Genomic DNA, 13690 nt, shown 5'->3' with positions numbered 1-13690 from the left:
GAGTAAAAAGCAAAGATACATATAACCAATTCCCAGGACCCACGTGGTAGAAGGAGAGAGTGGACTATTACAACATGTCCTCTAACAGTGTGTGTACATGTCTCTGTGTGTATATACATGCATGTGTGTACATGTATTTGTGTTTTCTCTGTGTGCATGTTTGTGTTGTCTTTTTTTCATGTACATGTACACTTGTGTTGTCTCTGTGTATACATGCACATGTATGTGTAGATGTGTGTTTGTGTGTGGTCTATGTGTGTGTTTATGTGTATGTGTTTCTATATGTGAATATGTCCATGGATGTGCGTGCGTGCATGTGTGTGTGTGTGTGTGTGTGTGTGTGTGTGTGTGTGTGTGTATGTGTGTGTGTTGGTATGTATCTTCTTAAAATTATCCAACATGTGGTCTAGTCTGTACATTCCTTATAGTAAAAAGAATCTGTTCTTTAGATTTTTTTCTCTCTTATAAAAACAAAACCCAGGCTATAAAAGCACAACTTCAGTTCATTGTGCAAGGAACTTGCACAATGCCTCTTGTCATGGTGCTCTCTCAGCATCTAGAAGGGCATGAGTTTTTAGTTTTGGGAAAATCGTACATTGAGAAGTGCATTTTTACCAGAGAAATTATCCCAGCCACCCTTTCTTCATTTATAAACTTGTTGTCTAGGCCACATAGGCAAGAACATGTGCAATAGATCTTGCATTCACCACCTCTGCTAGGAGAAAAATGACACCAAGAAGATATATGAAGAGTTATTCAAATCCATGAAGGGGGGTGACTACAAAGCAGGAGAAACAGAACCCAGTGTGAGGCTCCATAAATCCTCCCCTCTTTATTGCTTATAACCCCCAGAAAAGAAATAATGAGCCTTCCTTTGTGATCGGCTTATGTGTGCCATTGATTTATCTTGTGGTTAAAGGAGACTTACTCACCGAAATTGAAACAGACAAGACAGCACAATTGAGGTTTGGCCTCTTGGCCTGCATTCTTATCAGAATTGGAAGCAAACTCATTTTTTTTTTTTTTTATTATTTCAGAGTAAAAGAGTAGCCTTGTATCTCAGGAATGTTCTTTTTTATTCTTTGGGCTCAAGCAGTGATTCATGTGTGTTTATTGGTCTGGTTACCTGGTATCTTAGTTGCTTTCCTATTTCTGTGATAAGACACCATGACCAAGAAAATGCTTAGATTGCACTCATGGTTGCAGAGGGTAGACTCTGTGACAATCATGATGTGGAGCAGGGCAACAGCCAGGCAGTCATGGCACCTGGGCAATAGTCGAGAGCTTGCATCTTGATATATAAGTATGAGGTAGAGAGAGATACAACGGGGATAGCATAGGCTTTTGAAACCTCAAAGCCAGTCCCAAGTGGCACATCATCTCCAACAAGATCACACCTCCAAATCCTTCTCAAACAGTTCCACCAACTAGGGAGCACGTATGCAAACATGATGTTGAGGAGGCTGTTCTCATTCAAACCACTGTACCTGGGATGGATTAAGGAAGGTATATTTCTAAGCATCTACATTGTGGTTTTCCAGAGATCTGTCTGTCTCCACCTCATATCTTATATCACTGTGATTATAGGCATACATCATATCACTTAGTCTTTTTATAGGTTCTTTTTTTCTTTATTAAGAAAATTTTTATTCGTTTTATGTACCAACTTCAGATCCTGCTCTCATTCCTCCTCCTGCCCCCAGCCTTCACCCCCAACTCATCTCCCATCCCCTCCTATGAAAAGACAAGGGCTCCCACAGGGAGTCAGCAAAGCCTGGTACATTCAGGTGAGGTAGGTTCCAGCCCCTACCCACTGCATCAAGGTTGTGCAAGGTGTCCCACCATAGGTAATGAGCTCCAGAAAGCTAGCTCATGCACCAGGGATAGATCCTGATTTCACTGCCAGAGCCCTTCAAACCGACCAAGCTACACAACTGTCTCACTTATGCAGAGGACCTAGGCAAGTCCCATACAATCTCCTTAGGTTCTGAGGATCAGACTCAGGTCTCCATGTCTGTGAGGTAAGCACTGTACTCACTGATCCATTCCCAACCTCAATTTACAATTTTATTTTCTTTTTTTACACTTACATTTCTTATCCAAAATGGTAAACTTCCAACACCTATCCTATCTTCTTTGATAAGTATGCACACAGATCTAGCTACTTTCTAAACCAAATTTAATAGAGTTGTAGCATAAGGTGTTCAAGAGGAATGAGTCTCAGTTAAGACAGTCTACAAATACAGGAAATAATTGATGTGTAGTTTCTACCATCAGTATTTTCTTCTGCTCCTCTTCCTTTCTTGTTTTCCTCTTCCCCATTCCATTCCTTCTACTTTTCATTAGTACATTAGGCAGACCTCAAGGACTATTATGCACTCTCCACTCATCTATGATATAACCTTGAGCTCAAAGATCGGACACGAAATACCTGTTTCTAAAGCCAGAATGGGCCTCTGCCTTTTTTGGGATCTCCCAGAATTCTCAGCAGAGCACATATACAGGGTAATGGGATTTAACTGGGCTTTCCAACTTCTTGTATTTAGCACACATTTCTGGGAAGAGCAGGGTTTCTCTGTGAACAAAACAATGAGAAAGTTTAAATCTGCTCAATGCTTGATGGAGGGTATTGAATCCTCTCCTGACAGCCTCCAGATGTATCTCGGCTAAGAGTCAGATTGCAGTCCATGTCTCAATTTGAGTGAAGAAATCTTATCTGCTAAACAGCATTTTATAGATAACTCTAAGATCAAAAAGTAGATAATACATAATTACCTACTGAGTCTAGGTAGTAGATGACGACTCAAGAAAAGGGCCCAGAGGACAGTAGTACCTGAACATACCCTGTACTCCATGATCCTCAGTAAGCTTTACTATAAAAACATGGAATGATAGATGGAATAGCTGAAAATTCAACAATTCAGTGAGCAATATAGCTAACCGTGAGTGACATGGAGGTGAACCTCAACACTGATCTTTCCTTCTCCCAGTGCACAGTCCTATACTGCACAAGCATAAAGAATATATTGCAATTTTGTCTCTTTGGTGCATCTTACAGTTCTCTTTGAAATTTGCCAGGAAAGACAATCTGACTCTGTCCCCCCCCCCCTTTTTTTTTTCCAATGAAGACACTACAGGCTGTTTAAAAAAATCCGTATTTTATTTACATGCAGACACCATGGTCATACAAACTTTCATTCCTATGCATCTAAGAAGAGCTATGTCTCTCTGAGTCTTGCTCTCTCTCTCTCTCTGGGCATGTTTGTTTTTGAAACAGGGTCTCATATTTCCTAAGCTGGCCTGGGACATGCTATGTAGTCAAAGATGATTTTGAATTTCTGAGCCTCCAGACTTCACATCGTGCGTGCTGAGATTTTTGATGTGCACAGCCATGATTACTTAATTCATTGGTACTGGCAATTGAACTCAGGGCTTCATGCATGCCAGGCAAGCACTCTACCAACAGCCCTGACTTCATGTTTTTTTAAATTCCTTTCTCTCACTGGGATTTTAAAGAAAAGTTCAGCAGGGCAGACGATACCACCTCAGTTAAGTGTTAGGCAAGGATGTTACTCTTATGTAATACAATGTTACAGGTCAACAGATGGAAGCTGAGGTGAAATTACCTTGCAGACAGCTTCCTTCAGAGAGCAATAGCATGAAGACCACAAATGAGAGTGAGGAGCTCTTAGATCCAAAGAAAAAAAGAAGGCATCTTGATCCTATAGATTTTCATGAAGATGGGGAGAAGTCCCATACCACATACCCCAGTCTACATGCTAGACATCATCATTAGCATCCAGCCCTCAAGGCCCTCTGGTGTCATGGCAGTAGGGACTTGGCAGGCCTTGTCTGTAGCTACAAAAAGAAGAAGAAGAGCTGCATGGTCAGAGCAGGCTCTTCCCATCCTTTCCAGGAAGAGATCCCATAGCAGGAAGTGGCCTGATTTCTGGGGGAGGGGACAGTCGGAGGTTCTGTGATCTATCGATTATATCTATGAAATATAGCAATGACACTGTTCATGTTTTCCTTCTTGTTTTTCACCCTTAGGAGGGACATCGTCAAGACAAAAAGGTTTTCTTGGATGTATCCGCTCTTTACACTTGAATGGGCAGAAAGTGGATCTGGAAGAGAGGGCAAAGGTCACATCTGGAGTCAGACCTGGCTGCCCAGGTCACTGCAGCAGCTATGGAAGTAACTGCCACAACGGGGGCAAGTGTGTGGAAAAGCACAGTGGCTACTCCTGTGACTGCACCAACTCACCATATGAAGGGCCTTTCTGCCAGAAAGGTAAGCTGGGCGCGCATGCCACTACTGTGTCCAGTCCAGCAGCTTCCACACACCACCTCCTGCAATCCCATGCCTGAGGCAATACACACCATTGTTCCTGTATGTGATGCTCTAATGTCCACATGGCATGATCAAACCAATGGCACCGATGCCTTTAGGCACACCACACCATTGCTTCTTTGTGTGACAATGGTCAAACCAACGTTCTCCATTCCCTCAAGCAGTGCCCCAGACTTGTACTCTCAAGTTTTCCCTGTTTAGACTCTGCTTAGCTCATCAACATTGTCATAGCCTCTATCCTGGTATTGGGCTTGCACGCTTGCTGGCAGTGCAGTTGTGCGACGTCATAGTTGAAAATGGGCACATCATCCAGGTTGAAGAAAAGCTGAAGACCAGAAACTGACCACTTACTAACATTTCTAGTTCCAGTACCTCAATTAGAAAATGAATCAAGGGACCACAGTGTTGAGTGCAAAAGAAGATATAGAAACATTTAAGCTATCTTTAATTTTTTGAAAGAATACATATCAATGAATAAAAAACCATTCACTATAAACTTTATAGTTTTTTTAACTTTTGTTTATAAAATAGTAGTTTACTGTGCACTCAGTATAAACAATGTTCAAAGAATAGTATTTATATTAAAATGAAATATAACTTCTGCAGGACACAGTAATTCTTTATGGCTCTTACCTATTCATGAAGAACATTCTCCTTTTTGGTGTGTGTGTGTGTGTGTGTGTGTGTGTGTGTGTGTGTGTGTGTGTGTGCCTGCCTATTCCTATGTATGAGGGTTGTGCATGCATGTGCAGACCATAAGGAAAAAATAGGTACATGTTGCTCAGGTGACATCTACCCTGTATTTTGAGGCAGGGTCTCTCACTGGTCTAGGCTCTCCAATAGACTAGGCTGACTGGCCAGAAAGCTGTAGGGATCTACCAGACTCTGCCTCCCCAGCACTGAGATTGCAACCACCACTATGCTAGTTATATTTTTAACCTAGGTTTTGAGGATCAAACTGTAAGCACTTGAACAACAGAGCCACATCTTCAGCCTTTAAACACATTTTTCAAGATCCTCTATCAAGCAGTAGTTTATTGAGTCTAACTTAATCTGAAAGTTAAAGAAAAAAAGAACCCAGTGTTTTCTTTGAAGAATTCTATAATTCAATTTCTCCTGTCCTTCATTCTGATTTTCTCTCCAACTAATTGGGATTATTTACTTGTTATTGCCAGAAAACATAATAAACTTCTGGAGCAAACAAAACATTGGAACAAACTTTAGGACCAACAGGGTGTTAAACCATGTATCAGAGCGTAGAATAAATAAAACAGGCCCAAACTGATGGCTCCTAACTAAAAACAAAACTTTAAGTTTTTTCTATTACACCTATTTATTTTGTTGAGGGAACACATGTACTATGGCACACATGTGGAGGTTAGAGAAAATCCTGTGGCCCTTGACCTCTCATTCTACCATGTGGGTCCATGGATCAATCTTAGGTCCTCAGATAAGGTGAAAAGTTTCTTTTACCCACTGAGCCATCTTGCTAGCCTTGAAACTTGTGTAGATAAGAGTTTACAAACTCATAGTGGTTGTAGTTGCTTACACACAACCCGCAAAGATCAATCTAGTCAATATTCCAACATGGAATTTGGACTCAATAAGCCCCGCCCCTAGCTGACAACCTATTGACAGTTGATTAGTTGAAGAAGAGTTGCTTTTCTTGACTCTTACTGTGCCCATGTTCCCTCAGATAGTCTTACATGCAAGCCAAAAAAGCCATCATTAACTGGACTCAATGGGTAATAAATAGCATGTGGTTAGGAGGGAATATGTGGGATTGGAAGGAGTTGGAGGGGGTGTGATAAAAATGCATTAGATATGTGTCTTAGTTTGCTTTCTATTGTTGTGAAAGATGCCATGACCAAAAATGCCTAGGGGAGGAAAGGGTTTATTTGACTTACAGGTCACAGAGCAACATGAAGGGAAGGCAATGCAGCAACTCAAGGCAGAACCTGGAGGCAAGAAATGAAGTTAAATCTATGAAGGAATGCTAGCTTACCCCTCATGGTTTGCTCAGCCTGTTTCTTTGCACAACCCAGGTGCACTTGCCTATGAGTTTCACTGCCCACAGTGGGCTGTGCCATCCCATTCCACATTAGTCATTAATCAAGAAAATGCCCCCCAGAGACTTGTCTACAGGCCAATCTGATGGAGGCAATTGCTTAAGTAAAGTTTCCTCTTTCCAGATTACCCTGGCCTATGTCAAGTTGACAAAAATTAACCAGAACAGTTATTCCCTTGTCAACTTGACGCACCAATACATTACTATTAAATCATAAACTTTCCTTTCTTGTTTGCCTCTAAGATCTCATATTAATGTCAATACCACAATAAAAAACATACCAACTTTTAAAAATTTAAAATTAAAAATTCCACAGTTTTTTAAAAATGTTAGCACTTTTAAAAGTTCGCTCTCTTTAAATATCTGAACTCTCTGAAAGTCTCTGAAGTACCAGAGCACACTCACAACCAAAACAAAGCAAAACTAAACGTGGATAGTAAAACGTTCAATGCTTGGCACCTGGTACTCATTCACCATCTGACCTCCTGAGGGCCTAGCCAGCACCACTTCCCTGGCTCTGTGATCTCCAGAACACATAGGTCCTCTCCTAACTCAGGCCAGCTCCATCCCATAGCTGTTGCTTATCTTGACTGTTGTCCCACATCACTAATATGATGGGGTCTCTACCTTCACCAATGGCCTCTTGGCCTCTTTTTTGTAACTCTGACACTACACATGGTAACAAACTTCTCCTTTTTCCCATGACCCTTCCAATCCTGGGGTTTCTACAGTAACTAAGGTTATATCTTCACCAATGACTTCTCATGATGCCATGTTTCAACTTTTATGACATCGTCAGTATGGCAGTTTCATACCAGCAAAAGCAGTGCCATTTGGAAGATTCTTAGATATTACCAAGTTTGGTGCCAGTTTGTGATGTAGCTTTGGCTTTTCTGGCCTATAGCTTTGGGTGTTAACCCTGAGTAAACACTTTCCAGCAGATTTTGCCTCAGTGATTCTGGTCTCTTATTAATCACAGCTGATTCTTCAGCTCCAACTGACCAGCCTCTGTTTTCTTAGTGCTGCACAATTTTCACCTTCAGGGGTTTTATATACAAAACATCACACCAACAATCCTGATGTCTATTCTTCCCTCTGAAATGTAACAAGCTCGGCCTCCATCATCTGCTTTGCTCTCAACATTGTTTCAAATTCATATAGAATAGCCCAGTAGACTCTGAGCCTTCAATGCTTTTTCCAGGCCAAAGTGCCAAATACATTCCACAATCCACACTCCACCGTCAAACAGCATGTTCATGTCTATCCCAGCAGCATCCATGAACCTGCTCCCAACATCTGTTTCAATTTAGTCTCTCTTGCTATGGTAAGTGCTGTGACCAAAATAGCTTGGGAGGGAGAGAGCATATCTGGCTTACAGGGCAGTAACCCAAGGTAGGGACCTGGAGAACAGAACTGAAGTAGAGACCAAGAGGAATATTGTGTACTGGCTTGCTCCTGGTGGCTTGGTCAGCCAGCTTCCTTGGATAATCCAGGACCACTTGCTCAGGGGCAGTACTGCTCAGAGTAGGCTGGGACCTCCTACACCAATCATTATTCAAGAAAATGCCCTTACAGACTTGCTGGTTTACCCTGACCTATGTCAAGGTAACAAAAATAACAAAGACAGCATATATAACATTCTTAAAGAATAAGCAAATGCATTTTAAATTAATTTGAAGACAAAGGTGTTCTCAGTTTTCACATGGGGAAAACTCTGCTAAAAACTCTGCAAAGTTGGAGTGCATCTTTGAGTTGTCCCATCATTACAAGAAGCACATGCAGATGCAGGGGACCAGACATGATGCCGAAGTATACCAAAAGTGTCCTGTAGTATCTACGTCAAAGTCTTCTGATGGGGAAGGGAAACCTTGATCGGAAGTTCTACCTGCATCTCTCATCCAAAAATCCCTGGGAACATCCTCCTCTTTAGCCTCATTGGTACAGCTTCCTTTCTGCAACTTTTGTGTTTACTCTCCTGTGTTGATACTGTCACAACTGTTGTCCACATCTGTTAAAATACCTGTTTCTCATTTTGATGCATCAGTGAAATAAACAACTGTGTCCTTCTTAACCTTTTCAGGGTCCTACCTACTCTACTGTTTCTAATTTCTACCTCTTTATTGAAATTAAATGACCCCCTGGATAAACAATAGGTATAAGATGTCCCTCTTAACCAATTATTTGTCTTTACAATTGCCTCTGGGAAATGTGACTTGGAACTGAAAAGGAGAGCCATGTGCCAAAAGAACCCTGAACAAAGAGTGTCCCCTGCTGGGGTGCTGTTCCCTGCTTTTTATTACAGCATCATGTATGCCAGAGCTGAGGTTTTTAAACACGTAGGATATCAAGGATGGAATTAAGGACATGTGCTCATTCGCCTGTCCTGGGCCCAGTCACCCATTTCCTGTTCCTTATGGTGCTATAATAAGGAAGAAACATTCTTTGGGGATTATAATTACAGGCACTTCATCCCATAGTTCCTTGGCTCTATTGCTTTTGCATCCGTGTGGACATCATAGGTGAGTGTGGTAGAAAAACTCCATTTCTTACAGTTTCTGTGAGGCAGAAATGAGAGGGGAGATGTGGAGATCTCAGGATCACCTTTCAAAGTCATGCCACCAATGGTCCAGCTGCTTTCCACCAGCTCTACCTTCATGGGTTGTTCGTATTTTTATTTTTTGGATGATTGTGTACATTCATGCTCTGTGTGTGGGAGCCCAAGGATGCCAGAAGACAGTATCAGATTCTGTGGAACTGATCCAAGTGGTTGTTAGCTGCCTAACATGGGTGCCAAGAAACAAACTCAGGTCCTGTGGACAAGGAAGAGGACTTAGCCTCTGAGCCATCTCTCCAGCCCAGGTGATGTGAAAGTCATTCACTCTCAGAGCTGGGGACCTTTGATTTATTTGGTCTGCTGCTTTGCTCTTGGACTTTTTCTCATTTGTGATTCTGATTTTATTCTGAATAAAAATGTGATGGAAATATCCCTCCAGGAATGTGGCTTTTTGCTTTTTTGTGATTTTTTAAAGATTTATTTATTGTTAGTTTTGTAGTTAGATACAATTCAAACCCAAAGAAATCCTCCCTGGTAAGGTGTATCTATCTGTCCTGCTTCCTGTTCTTCCCCACATACCCTTCCCTACCTAGGTTCAGATTCTTTTCTTCATCAGCCACCTCAAAATCTCAGTGCCTCTAGCAACCTTCTGCCTCCCAAGAAGCCACTCCTCTCTCTGTCTCTGTGGATTTGCCGAGGTGGAACTCTCTTATAAAGGAACCTTAATGCATATTGCTTCTTTGTTTCACCTTTCTCTGATTAGATAATGATGTCACTTCTCCCATGCCAAGGCAATTTTTTCCTTTCTATTGCCAAAGTATTTTATGGCTGCTCCTTTCTCTGCTTGCCTGTTGGTCAGACAATGGGCACTGGACTGTCTCCATTTCCTTCTGAACAATACTATCCCTGAAACTCAGGTACGTGTTTAGGATTGTCATATAATTTGATATCATTTTATTACATGTATTTATTTGAGCAAGGGGAGCTGACAGAGCACATATGTGCCGTGTGGTCCTGTAGAAGGTAAACAGCAACTTTCAGAACCCAGTTTCTCTTCGTCCACCTGTGAGTGATGGCACAGGGAAGAAACCGTAGAAATGGCTGCTCCATGGGGAGTATACTTTTGTTGACTGTAAATATGAGAGAACAGACAGAGGCATCTGGAAGAGTCCAGAACTGAAAGAAAAAGAACAAATAGGACTGGCAGGGCCAGGGCTATCTCCCCTGCAGGGCTTGAGGGGTGACAGAGAGAAGTGGGAGAAAATGGCAGGGAGGCTAGCAAGAGAAGCAGAGAAGCAGGGCTGGGGTGGGAGTGTGGGGCCTGCCAGTTCTGTAGCCTGGAACAGCCTGGGAAGGAGCATAATGGAGGAGGGAAGACGGGCTAGTGGGCCAGGATTCCAGTGCAGGATTTGAAATGCACAACAGGTACGTGTGTTAGGTACCATGAAAGACTGAAAGTTAGCTTGGATAGGCAACCACAGGCATATGCCAAGGGAACTGGCTCTTTTCTGTGGGCAGAAACCAATTTCACAGATTCCTAAGGAATGCCACCTGTGAGCTTTGATCTTTACACTATAAATCCTCCTAGAGTCCAGCTTGAGCTGAGCCTAGACTTTCACTTTGGGCCAAGTCAGTGGGACTGCCCTTTCTGGGAATACTTGGGGGGTTCCCCCTTGACCTAATATCACTGTGCAGCACTGGGTATAAAACTCAGGTCACTAAGACTGGTGAGTGACAAGTTCACTTACCTGCTGAGCCAGCTTGCTGCCCATGTTTCATCTCTCGAGGAACTGTTAAATTGTTTTTCAAGGTGGGTTGCAGATTTTCCATCTTACCAGAAGTGTACAAAGCTCTAGTTTTTCTGCACTCTCACAACCTGTTACTGTGTGCCTATCTTATAGCAGATACCCTACTGTATGGGAAATGGTGCGATACTGTGGCTCTGCCTTGCTCATACCTAATGACTAGTCATGCTAAACAGTCTTTCAAATCATTACCATTCATTTCATGTCTGTTTTGAATAACTGCATATTCAAACCTTTTGCAGATTTTTATTCTCATTGCCATTCATTCACAACTTTTTCCTCTTTTCTGAATATATGTTCCTTATAAAAATATAATTTGCAAATTTATCCTCCATCCTATGGGTTTTCTTTTCAGAGTTTTCATTATATCTTTGGAAACAGAAAGTTGCTACATTCTGATGGAACCTAATTCATCTTTTCTTTCTTTTATTGGTTCTACTTTTACTGTCATACAGGAGAAATAATGGGTGGGTTCAAGGGTGTAAAAGTTTGTACCTATGATTTCTTCTGAGTATTCTATAATTTTAGCTCTTCTATTGAGGATATTGCTACATTTTGAGTTAATTTTTATATTTGTTGTATGATTGGGCTTTATATGATTCCATTATTTATTTTACCAAATTTAAGTTACGTTTGTTTATTATCTATCTATTTCTCTCTCTCTCTCTCTCTTTCTCGTGTGTGTGTGTGTGTGTGTGTGTGTGTGTGTGTGTTTGTCAGCATGCCAGGGCACATGTGTGGTTAGAGCACAATTTATAGGAGTAGCTTCTTTCTTTCTACAGTATGTTCACAGGGACTGAACTCAGATCATCAGGCTTGGCTGCAAGCATCTTTACCCTCTGAGCCATCTGGGCAGTCTTGACATGATTCTTTTGCCTGCTAATATCCATATGCCTAGGTATCATTTATCAATGTGTACTTCTTTGCCTTCATCTTTCTTCTATTTTTGTCTGAATAACCAATTCTATCACTTAAATATTTTTGTTACTAAAAATTCTAGATAATAAATTTGTAAATTGATATACAAATCTAGAAAGTTGAACCTAACTGAACCACATAGACAATCATTTCAAAACAAACAAACAAAAATGTTATTTGCATTCAATATAGTGGAGATGTGGAGATCATGATGTATATTTTATTTATGCCACGGGCTTCCTTTATTTCATCCAATAAGCATTCCTATATATATCATAAATATTTGTAAGCCTAAGTTTCAACTGTTGCAATGGTTCCCATTATAAATACTGTCTTCTCTTACTTAATTCACCTGTCACCAGAGCTCTGCAGAAATAATCTTGGTTCATGTTTTTACTCATTTACTCATTGTCCATTGTCCATGGGAGACAGTCGTTATATATTTATTCTCAAACTTCCTCAATTTTCACTTTCTAATGAGTGGGAAATGCAGACATTTTTTAGGAGGGATCATGTTTAGCACTCAATGAATACTTCACACAGCCTGCAAATTCTCCCTACATGCTGGTTCTTACTATATTTTCTAATGTTATCCTATCTCAAGTTGAAATTCGCTGAATATGTTTAGATTTTCTTCATAAGTAATCTATTGGAAATCTAAACCCATTCCAGCTCCTTTATCTCCTGCCACAAAACAGAAAGAAACGGATGAGTAGCAGAACCTACATATACTGTGGAACTAGGCTTTATACGGAAACAAATAATGCCTAAACATTAGAAATAAGGAAAACTAGGTCCAAGAGAAGAACAAGGACATCAATTTTGTGTGACATGTCTAATCATGGATTTTTTTCCATTGTTGATTTAATGTCCAAAGAGAAGAAAAATCATAATGTACATGCCCATATCTGTTTTTCATACACTGTGAATCACATACACATTCAACTATATACGGAAACATCAAACAAGGGCTTTTATTTTGTTAACTAGAAAATAGTAGCTCAAAATGCAGGTTGTAAGTCCCTATGGAAAACACTTGAATCAAGCAGATCACAAGCCAACATCTTCATGGCCATAAGTGTATGCTTCCTATTTTTAACAAAAGAAACACTGATTGATATAACTTTCTTGATGAAAGACAAACATTCTTTTTTGAACCTTTCATAAAATTGCACTAGTAGTAGTATAAATTGCATTTATGAAATTAGTAGTAATTTCATAAAAAATGTACTGCCAGAGACTATGCATAAACATGTAGCATTATTTAAGTGGTACTATTATAGACTGTTAATAGAGTTTTCACAAGGCAGAAAAATGGTAAGAGCATTAGGAAGCACAGCTAAGTTTGGTTATGTTCTCAGTGCCCCACACTTTTCCAGGGAATATCGAGGGAGGATTAGGAACACTGCACCCTTCATTTGGGAAGAAGAGAACCCTATCATAGCCACATGAACTCAAGTTTACCACACAGTTTGACAGTCAGATGTGCATTCACAGATCTAAGTCCATCTCCCCAGCTCTAGGTGATACTTTCTTGCAACACAGAGGTTCCATAAATCTAAACCCTGCTGGGCAACGTTTCTCAGTGATTTACAGACCATCTCACTGAATAACATAGTGATACGGAGAGCAGGTTAGTGTTGTGATTAAGATCCCTAGCCACATTTCTAATTGCAAACAATGGATACAAAGGGCTGTGGAAACAGCTCTGTCAGCAAAGTGCTTGCCGCACAAGCATGAGAATCTGAGTGTGGATCCCTAGCACTCACATAGAACACAAGATGTCCCTAGAGGAGGTGAGATAAGAGGTTTTCTGAGCCCACTAGCCAGACAGTCTAGCTAGTACAAGAGCTCCAGGTTCAGTGTCTCAAAACATGAAGAGGACAGTGATAGAGGAGGACACACCATCTTTAGTCTCTGACATGAATCCTCATGCACATATGTGATCATACACACGAGTAGATTTGAGCCTCTTCAAAATTGTTAAGCACGTTG

The 13690-nt window shown here is 40.9% G+C and overlaps 1 protein-coding gene across 2 annotated transcripts in view; it reads left to right on the top strand.

The window, feature by feature from the left end:
• Positions 1-13690, top strand: part of Cntnap5 (contactin associated protein family member 5) — a 1003093-nt gene that overhangs the window by 873990 nt on the left and 115413 nt on the right. For both annotated transcript variants that reach the window (XR_005092927.1, XM_037211054.1), the window contains exon 18: positions 4051-4290. Coding sequence is in view for 1 of the 2 variants with exons in the window: in XM_037211054.1 (XP_037066949.1) it covers positions 4051-4290 (240 nt within the window). In the remaining variant the exon portion in view is untranslated. The remainder of the gene's footprint in view (positions 1-4050; positions 4291-13690) is intronic.

The sequence above is a fragment of the Peromyscus leucopus genome, chromosome 15 (assembly GCF_004664715.2).
Source record: "Peromyscus leucopus breed LL Stock chromosome 15, UCI_PerLeu_2.1, whole genome shotgun sequence".
Classification (NCBI taxonomy): Eukaryota; Metazoa; Chordata; class Mammalia; order Rodentia; family Cricetidae; genus Peromyscus; species Peromyscus leucopus.
Note: the sequence above shows the minus strand (reverse complement) of the source record. Positions and strands in the feature narration are given on the sequence as shown.